Source organism: Penaeus japonicus, unplaced genomic scaffold (genome assembly GCF_977035675.1).
Source record: "Penaeus japonicus unplaced genomic scaffold, GWHDUDI00000001_assembly GWHDUDI00000014, whole genome shotgun sequence".
Taxonomy (NCBI): domain Eukaryota; kingdom Metazoa; phylum Arthropoda; class Malacostraca; order Decapoda; family Penaeidae; genus Penaeus; species Penaeus japonicus.
This window is the reverse complement of record NW_028234416.1, coordinates 12,846,394-12,856,393: the sequence shown is the minus strand read 5'-3', so window position 1 is coordinate 12,856,393 and position 10,000 is coordinate 12,846,394. Positions and strand designations below refer to the sequence as shown.

Below are 10,000 nucleotides of genomic sequence, written 5' to 3'. Positions count from 1 at the left end.
TAACAATGAGTAGGAGGGGATTTACAAAGTTACAGTGCTTTATTTTAACACATTCATATTAACCCATTGGAGCCGTTTGACGTGATAGCACGTATTGTGGTTTTTGCGTCAGACGCCCTGGACGAGCTATGAGGGGAAGCCGCGTACTCGGGTAGAGCGAGCGGGCAAACCAGGCTCGCGGCTTGTGCGCCCGAGAATCTCGGGGCGTTCGGCTTATTCATTTGAGAACCCCGGTATTGCGACCGCGCAAAGCCAGAACGGCCCCGTCGTGAATGGGTTAAGAGCAGATTTTGAAGAATGATAATTATGCAACAAAAATAATGAGTTTCATATTATAAAGTTGATAGTTATCATTGTATCAAAATCTCTATAGGGATAAGGGTATAAAAAATGAAGTACAAGGCCTTTCTGATAATAAATTTAGTACATTTGGCAGCATGGTTAACTAATTTTTGTGTATCGTGCTTCTTTCCTCTTTTCTTGCCCGAATTCCTTTTACTCTGTAAACGTTTTTACGCTTTGTCAGTGCTGTTTTCAAGTAACCTTAATAAAAGTCATGACTGATTATATTCATGTTTTTTTTGTATGTTGGTAACAGGGTCTGTTTGTATTTCCCATCTTCATCATTTGTAGCCTTTTCTTTAAAACGATCATGAGGAGAAGGACTGATTTTTACTGACAAAAATGGTACACCACAGCTCTCAAGTTACATAAAGGTTAATTTCTTACTATTCTCTTTCCCTTTCCTTTCTTCTTTTAATTAACCCCTTCACCTGTTAACCCTTTGATGACGGTGCGTCACACCCGTGTGACACGGCAAATTGCCCGATGACTGGGCGACACACCAGTGTGACGTTCCCAATGCAATATTGCATAGGCCCGGCGTAGGGGGTTTCCACTTCTCACTGGGCCTGTCGGGATAAGGTTAACACTGGGTGACAATATATCATGTCAAGTGGTGGCAGGACCAGCTACCAAGGACGAGATATTTTGTCATGGCTGTCCTTCTGGCCGGTGTGTTAGTTGATCTGGTGCGTAGCACTTGGCCGCAGTCAGAGCGGACAAATAACCCAAGGTATTAGGTTTACATGTTTGAAATATCCTGGCATTTGGACCATTTGGAGCCAAAACAGCCCCATTAGTAAAGGGTTAATGATGGGGCAGTTTTGGTTCCACATGTTCATTTCAAAATGGACAGGCTATTTGACTTGATGTGGTGTTCACATCATTGGTGGGAAGATCAGATTTTGGTGCACACTACAAATGCCAAAGTTTTTTTTATCTTTTTTTCCTAGAGAAGTGATAGTACCATAAAATATCTATCTATCTATCTATCTATCTATCTACACACACACACACACACACCTTTTTTTCAAGTCATAAAATAAACACAATGATATTTTATAAGTTTATTAGGCATCTGTACATAAACTATTATTACACATGTTCAAAGAAAAAAAAAAGGGTATTCTGTGAAGAACAGATTGGTTAGATTCTATGATGCTACCATCAAAATTTCTGTGGCCTATTCTTCATTGTATAAAATAAAAAGACTTTTTAAATGAACCAGTTTAAATTGTGTGGAAATTTTTCTCAAACTAGAATTATTTACAACGCCATACAAACCCCCTTGCATGGATTTCCCCAGTACCAAGGCTCTTTGCTTACTCCCACTTGTGCCCTTCTGCTGCTGACAGTGCAGGTGATGGCCTGTGGGAAGTCCTTTCCCATTTTTCATAATTTAGCTTAACTCAACTATTCATAAATATCTTCTTTATCTGCCACATATCGGATGATATCGGCAGGTCGCAAGAGCTTCTCTGCATCTCCATCTGGGATTTCAAAACCTATGGGAGAAAGTTGCACTCAATAAATATCAACAATGTATAACCAATTTCTTATTCAAATAAAGTAGAGGCTTTATCAACATGGCATTTGTAAAAATGGTTATATTTCAACCTGTTTTGCTTGTTACTTCAAAATTTAGGACCAAGCTAATCAACTTTCTGTTCACTTTACAAAAGTAATAGAAGCGTTTAACCCTTCTGCAACAAGTGCTTTTTGCGAGGTCAGATCACTTTTGTACTACTTTTTTTTTCATTTAAAATACAAGCTAGTTATTCCTTTAGAGGTGTCACTCAGGCATTGTACCAAATGCTGTTTAGTATCATTTTGCTAATATATCAAATAGTTACACATCATACCTTCTGTCTAGAAAATAGAAAAAATCCAACATTTTAAGATGCCCAACTCTGGAAAAACATCTCAACAATGCTACTACAAAAGATATTACTAACTTGCATGAATGAAAAGGTCTTTTAATCTCTAAGTATGTATACACTCATTGAAGTTGCTTTTGTATACATTTTTCTTGATGCAAAAATAATGTAAACAAATACAAAAACCTCCTCTATCACCCCATTAAGTGAAAAGTGCTCCGAGAGGCCCAGCACGGCATTGCACAGGCATAAATCTCTCCATTGGAGGCTGTGTGCCTTTGTTGTGGGTGGGATCAGCAAAATAAGCTGCAGAGCCAATGGGTTAACAAAAAGGTAAACAAGCTGGGTAAATTTTCTAATGTTGGAGAATAATGCATTTTCTATTGGTCCGAAGAATGAATAAACAATTCTGACAAAAATTTGTCTTCACGTTGAAAAGAGAGTTTCCTAATTTCCAGTTATTTGTCCTATGTCCCTTCTTAGGCGCAAACTTCTATGACATCAAAAGTGGGAGATTTGGCAGTGTTATCAGATCAGGCATAGGCATTTCGATGGTTTGCCTGTGCCTGCTGTTTGCTTACCCACATGGGCACTGCCCCTTGTCTGCACAGCCTTATAACCAGACCTCTGATTGACAAAAGCACACTTACCAAATTCATCCTCCATGGCCATGATGACTTCTACATGATCCAAGGAGTCTAAACCCAGGTCTTGCATGAAGTGAGAATCCACAGTGAGCTGAAAAAGAAAAACAATATCAATAAAGTGCTATTTAAATACTTTAGTTCCCTAACTCAATGTATCAAATTGACATCAATCTATAAAATCATCTCAAAGTACTAAACTGCCAAGGAAACTTTGAGGCCAACTTATATTTACATATATACAATATTTTAGTCTTTAATCAATATGTTATAAAAAGATTGAACTGTATGCATGAACTGCTGTGAAATACCTTGTCAGGGTTGACCTTATCATACAGCTTAAGGACCAACAAGACTCTCTGCTGGATGAGGTCTAAGGTCAGAGGTTCCTTGGCACTGTAGCTGCGGACCCCATTGGTGGCCTGCAATCAGAGAAATTCAAGTTCACAAATGTAACAAATATGCTCACACAAAATTGTAAACTCCCAAAGATCACAATCAGAGACTGGTGATTCTTTATCTAAAACTTTACTTTAGATTGACTGTTTAAAATTAGTCTCATGTTTTACTTTACTTTCGACTTAAACTAAGCTTTCTTTCTTACCACCTAATGTCTTCATTGTGATCCTTGGAGTGATAATACAAAAATGAAATACCTCCAAATCTCCAGCATTGTATAGCTTACATATACCAAGAACTCTCTCTGTAATATCATCAATGTTGGGGTTCTTGCTATACTGCTTGACGTTTGGTCTAAAAACTGGCTTCTTTTGAAGAAAAGAAAACGGATGAAAAAGGGTTTTAGGATAACAATAAAAGTATCATATCAGCAATAAATACTACATTGTAAAAATAGCCAGAGCATCAAATAGCAGAAGTGGTATATAATTTGTGACTGTTAAGCCTGTTTACCCATTATCCTTGTCAATTTATGCTTGTACATTATTTGAGAAACTGAAAACGGGAAAACCTAATGGTTCACATCTACATTGACTATAAGTGAGGTTCTAGGAGAAACAGAAATGGCTAAAACCTCAGATTAGGAGTCTGTGTTCAAAATGATTGCCGACGTTTAATCCGATACCTGTGCCATACATGTCAGAATTTATGTAGCACTCACGTAAATGTGACAAAAAATAATTTGGCATCAGGATTTGCTATACAGTTACTACAACTTTATTACTTCACCACAATTTAACTAAGGTAAATCATACACTCCCTTTTGTTTATTTTAACTTTTTTTTCTAGTCATTCCTTTTTAAACTTTTTAAACCAATTAAAAAGTCATGTATTCTAATTTTGGTTGAAAATTCAACCTAAAAACCTGTCTAAGTGATTTTGTCAAAGAACTGAATAACTAATAATCTGCTGTGAGGACATTATGAAATAGAAAACAGTTCTGTAGTAAGTTCTTGAAAAGTGATACATGTTCCTACTATACACTTGTAGCACACTGATCAACAATCCAAATATTCTCTTAACCCCTTTACTCCGAGCAGTAGAAAACGCACCCCATGCTGAATACGGGATGCAGGTGTGTGCCTAATTTTAAACGTCACTATTGAATATAACATCTTAAAGCCAAACCCTCAACAAGTTTTAAGCTAATACCTCAACATAATCACCATGTATTATATATCAAATATAAACAAAATGAAACTTCCCCCCATGCATGTAACAAGTTATTTACAAGGGTTGGGAAGAGGGTGAGAAGAGTGACCTTGGTGAGAGAACTCAGTGACTCAGAGGACAAAAGAAAATAGTTGAAATAGTATGGTAAACTAATCATAATGATTTTTATATTTTTACATAATGTTCCATAAAGAAAAAATAAAATTATTGCTAGTAAGGCAAGGCACATCCGTACCTCCCCTGGTATAGGCGAATCACACTCCTATGTAATAATAATGAAAGCCAAGTAAGCCATAGTATCATGTACGACCTATATTCTGAAGATACTCGTACAGTATCCGGAAGAGAGAGAGAGTAAAAAAAAACACTTATGCTAACAAAACTTGGCCATGATGCATTATGCGCGTCCTCGGATATGTCACAAGGGCTGCTAGGACGTAGTATATGAGCCCTCGTGTTCAAGGGGTTAACACTCTATGTAGATCTGTTAGGAAGAGGACACTAGCCTTCCATTTCATCAACATTTATAGAATGACTGCTTGCTTGGAGAACAAGCAGTCACTTTATAAAAATCATCTTTCTCTTCTTACTATGGAACTAAAAGATTTAAGAACTCCAAGATAATCTCCCTCTTTGATATAGCCGTTGCAATTAAAAAATAACAAAAGGTTAAGAGTTTAACGGACACCAGAAAATCTGCCACATGTCTCTGTACCAAAGGCTACCCCTTGTATATTCTAGCAGCAGAGCATATAGACCTCCCTGGTGATCTATCCTCAGATAAGGTACTAGTCCAAGCTCTATCATGCCACAATATGCATGAAGATATGTCAGCCTCTGCCAGAATACAGAAGAAACAGTGATAGCTTTAAAAACATAATTATTGTGTTGGGCTTTGGACTGTATGGTATTTATTGCATATCATAGTAAGATTAAAGTGGGTTTGGATTGAACACACTAAACTTAAATCATGGGATTATCCTAAGTCCTATTTTGTAAGCCACTGTGTATGTACCAAGTGATCACTGTGGGCTGTGAGCTATTGGTGCTCTAGAAAAACCAACAACTTTCCAACAACCATGATCATGGTGATTAAAGTATATTCTGTTTTTAATTGCTTTTGCTTACTTTATAGATTAAAACCTTTGCTTACCTATAATTTGCAAGAACTATGTTGAATTAGGAAAAGATCTTAGAATTTATGATTTTACTGACTCCTGCTCTTGAGTTAACAATAAATATATCAGTATGAACAAAATAGAAGACTGTGCAATTCTAATTATTTTGTTTGAATATATACAATACTAATACTTCACTGACACCTATGTTCAGTAAATGTAAGCTGGTGCACATGACTCCATATTAGGTTGTCTAAACTAAATCAAAACAACTAACAAAAAAACACCTTACAGAAAAATGTCAAGATCCATGCATATTCTGGCAAGATATTGATCATAGACTTCATTTGTGATTTTCTGTCAAATAATGAAGTCTAAGCTCTACCTTGTTAGAATATAAGTGGTGGAGCTCTTATTGGTCTCTGCCAGAAAGCAAAGCTCGAGGCTGCTTTGATCATCTGGCACTATGCCACTATCAGGTAAGACTTTTATGATGGTAGGCCTTCCATTACGCCTCATTGAAGCTTCAAATAGACACAGTTAGAATAATTAGGAGAAAAGTTATTTTTAGAATGTCCCTGAGCGTGTTCTGTAAATTTTTACCAGAATATCAAACCACAGACTATATATAAATGGAGTGTGGCTCAAACACTTCATCCGGTAAGCTTCTTCATCAGGGTAAAGCTTACAGACATGTCCAGTGGCTTTAAAATACAATGAGACTTGTTGAAATTATATCATCTTCAGTCCAAAACCAATTGAAACTTGCTGTGACCTTTGATAGAAAGCCTAAAAGTTGCATCTAACCCCATGACATGCAATTGCTGAGAGCTCTGCAGCATTAGCATTCTGGAAAAGGAGAGCCAACCTCTACCACATTATTCCGGCAAGAAAGAGCTTGGCTCGATTCCTTTTCTGGATAAAATGATGGATGTTCAGAAGAGAACTGCATGAAGATAAGAGGAAAAAAAAACTAAGGTAATTTTCATAGTGATCACAAAATACCAGTAACAGGTTCATAGTTTTGATATATAAAATAATCTGCAGAAAGTAAAGATTAGGCCACAACTACTTACTAACGTTTGCAAATTTGCTCAATGGAACTAAGCCCCACAAAATCTCTACCACGTATATTCCAGCAACTTGGAACTCGTCACCCTCCCGATTGGCCGTCGTGTAAGGATCTTGTCCAAGCTTCATCTTGCTGAACACACTTGGCCATGGCGTCGTTTTGAGCTATCCAGCTCTTAACACAACTGATAAATCGCATGGCAAATCTAATAGGTCTTATCTCTAAAAATACATGTGGAAGTGATTCGTTAACTGTATTTATCTATTGAAATCTGGGCTACTTGAATATCTAGAAAACCTGACAACATATAGAACGATCATCTGTGCAATAGACTTCTCTGTTTGTAGGTGAAAGCACACGAACTATAACTGATATGAAGACCTATTCTGAACACAAAGATGCCATTTCCTGTAATAAATTCATAAACCCCCTTCTGCTTCAAACGAGCTTAGCCCCTACTATCGTAAGTTTGACACGTAGGCCTAGACAACTTGCCAACACACACACACACAAAAAATGCCCCAAGCATACCTGCAGACTACCAATCGTGCAACCCCTGGAAAAAAGGAGTCCCAAAGGATATAAACAGACAAAAATATATAAAGAATCCACAACCAACATGAGATGAGCGCCTTAGCCCACATGTCACAAGGATCCGGCAGCAGGCAACAAGGAATGATCAGCTGATCCTCGCTGTAAACACGCTGGCGCCGGCGAGCAGCCCCAGCGGTCGACAACATTACCTTTGTGATCGCGGATAAAAGCGCTGTGTTGGACAGTCTATTCTCCCTGGACGTCAGTGTGTGCAGGCATCCTACTGTCGCAGCTCTGGGCACCACGCTGAGCACCGCCGAGGGTCTGATAAGAGCGGCAAAGCGTAGTGTTCGTGAGAGAGAAGCCATTTTCGCCCGATCCTGCGGTCCCTTGGAGGCTCAGCCGCTCGCCAGCCGATCGTCGTCCACTAGACCCCGCACGGCCTTCAGGGGGACCCGGCGCCGCTGGCACGAACACGGTGGACGAATCTCACTATTCCCTTTACTTCCCTCTTTTTTTACGGTGGAAGGAGATTTTTTAATGTCTTTGACGTTTTGGAGGAAAAAAATATCTAAAAGTCTTGCGGTATACAGAAGTGACTGCGGCGATTTGGAAGTGACGGGGTTACGTGACCTTTGTTAGTATGACGTATTTAGATATCTGACCTTCAAAAGCAAAGCTTAAATATATATTGCTTTTATTTTGACCACTAGCCAGCTATTCATTCAGATAAATGCTATTGCATAATGATCTTCAAAAATATATTTCAGGGATACTAGTCCCACTGAATATCTTTAGTTGCGTCATTGGGATCAAAGAAAATGGGATTTTTTTGGGATTTATATCAAAGACATTTGACTGCCTGATAAAAATATACTTCAGATATTTGAGAACATAACTGTGTTTTAAAGTCAAACTGAATCAATAAAAAGTATTCTTCATTCAAATATTATATTGATGTTAGTGTATGATTAAGATCTTGTGAATATTAGGGTAAACCATTATATAATGTAGTTTTAAAATACAGGGACATTGAACGAACATATGCCCCTTATCATTAAATTATCATTAAGGGAAGAGGGAGTTTTCAAGATGGAGGATGCCTTTCATTGACATAAATTAAATGCTAGGAGAACAGTCAATCGATTCCTAACCAATATTTCTTTACTAAAAAGCCGTGAATAGGAATTTTTACTTCCTGCATATAGCTTTTACTTTTGGTCACTGTTTGACAGTGCAATAAGGGGGTTGATCTATTTCTATATATTGACTACTTTTCTGTTGTGGTTATTCAGTTGTCACTGTAAAGGGGGAGGGTCTATGTATGCCATTGCACACACACACACACACACACACACACGCGCACACACACACACACACACACACACACACACACACACACACACACACACACACACACACACACACACACACACACACACACACACACACACACACACACACACACACACACACACACACACACACACACACACACACACCACACACACACACACACACACACACATATATATATACATATATGTATATATATATATATATATATATATATATATATATATATTATATATATATATATAATATATATATATATATAATATAATATATATATATCTATCTATCTATATGTGTGTGTGTGTGTGTGTGTGTATGTGTGTGTGTGTGTATGTGTGTGTGTGTTTATGTAAATATGTAAGTATAAATAAATAAATAAATAAATAAAATAAATATATATATATATATATATATATATATATATATATATATATATATATATATATATATATATATGTGTGTGTGTGTGTGTGTGTGTGTGTGTGTGTGTGTGTGTACCTTGTGTGTGTGTGTGTGTGTGTGTGTGTGTGTGTGTGTGTGTGTGTGTGTGTGTGTGTGTGTGTGTGTGAGTGTGGGGGAAGGGGTGTGTGTGGGGGTGTGTGTGTGTGTGTGTGTAGGGGTGTGTGTGTGCGTGTGTGCGTGTGTGTGTGTGTGTGTGTGTGTGTGTGTGTGTGTGTGTGTGTGTGCGTGTGTGTGTGTGTGTGTATACATATATATATATATATATATATATATATATATATATATATATATATATATATGTATGTATGTATATATATGTATATATGTATATATGAAAGGTTATCGGAAACGAACGTAGGAACGGAGAGGTGAGCGGAACCGAAGGCAGGTCAGGTCACCGACTCGAGCGGTTTGTGAAAAGGATGGCTGGTGTCAGACAAAACTTTGAGAATTGGGAAGCACGAATACTCTCAGCAGGAGAGAAATAATACTATTAAGGTTAAGATTAGACAGCCTGTTTATGAGGGAGGATTCCACCTGTCTGCGGACGTGGACATCAGCGGAAAGAAACGCAATCCGGGCTGCTTGGTGACAGAAAAGTGCGTTGTTAGTGTGTCCTTCGGATACAGCGACTTATGCTGAGAGACACGCTTGGTAAGACAAGTGCCGGTCTCCCCAAAGTATTGTTTGTCTTAGGAGGAGCAAGGAATGGCGTGGGCGCCCTCCTGAGGAGCGGAGGGAGGACAGGTTTAGACCAGGTTACAACCGAGAGTGTTACCTGGCGAAAGGTGAGCTTGCAGTTGAGAAGGCGGAGGGAACGACGGAGAGAGTGGATTTCCTCGGTGTATGGCAAGCTGAGAACGGGCAGGTGAGGATCTTTCTGGGAGGGGGTCATGGCAAAAGGTACGACGGGCGTGTGATAGCGAAGCGACCAGAAGTCGAGGGTAATACAGCTTGCTGAAG

General features: G+C 38.4%; 1 protein-coding gene across 3 annotated transcripts; it reads right to left on the bottom strand.

Annotated features, from left to right (window-relative positions):
- Window positions 1-1,396: 1,396 nt before the first annotated feature.
- On the bottom strand, window positions 1,397-7,686 carry ND-ACP (NADH dehydrogenase (ubiquinone) acyl carrier protein). 3 transcript variants are annotated; one of them, XM_086543935.1, is made up of 5 exons: window positions 7,429-7,665; window positions 3,520-3,630; window positions 3,175-3,285; window positions 2,870-2,957; window positions 1,401-1,847 (listed from the first exon to the last, which is right to left on the bottom strand). In XM_086543935.1, the coding sequence occupies exons 1-5, from the start codon at window positions 7,585-7,587 to the stop codon at window positions 1,756-1,758; spliced, it is 561 nt and encodes a 186-aa protein (XP_086400061.1). In that variant the 5' UTR covers window positions 7,588-7,665; the 3' UTR covers window positions 1,401-1,755. The 3 variants fall into 3 exon arrangements, with proteins under 3 accessions (XP_042890232.2, XP_042890233.2, XP_086400061.1); XM_043034298.2 differs by lacking the exon at window positions 3,520-3,630 and having other exon boundaries at window positions 1,397-1,847; window positions 7,429-7,686; XM_043034299.2 differs by lacking the exon at window positions 3,175-3,285 and having other exon boundaries at window positions 1,397-1,847; window positions 7,429-7,666.
- Window positions 7,687-10,000: the final 2,314 nt, after the last annotated feature.

What these genes read in the sequence shown, in the direction of transcription:
- ND-ACP (XM_086543935.1), bottom strand. Translation starts at nt 7,587, where the DNA reads ATGGCTTCTCTCTCACGAACACTACGCTTTGCCGCTCTTATCAGACCC. An exon ending in ACAATGCTGGAGATTTGGAG is followed by an intron (nt 3,286 to 3,519) that starts GTATTTCATTTT and finishes CTCTGATTGCAG; the next exon opens with GCCACCAATGGGGTCCGCAG. An exon ending in ATAAGGTCAACCCTGACAAG is followed by an intron (nt 2,958 to 3,174) that starts GTATTTCACAGC and finishes TTTCTTTTTCAG; the next exon opens with CTCACTGTGGATTCTCACTT.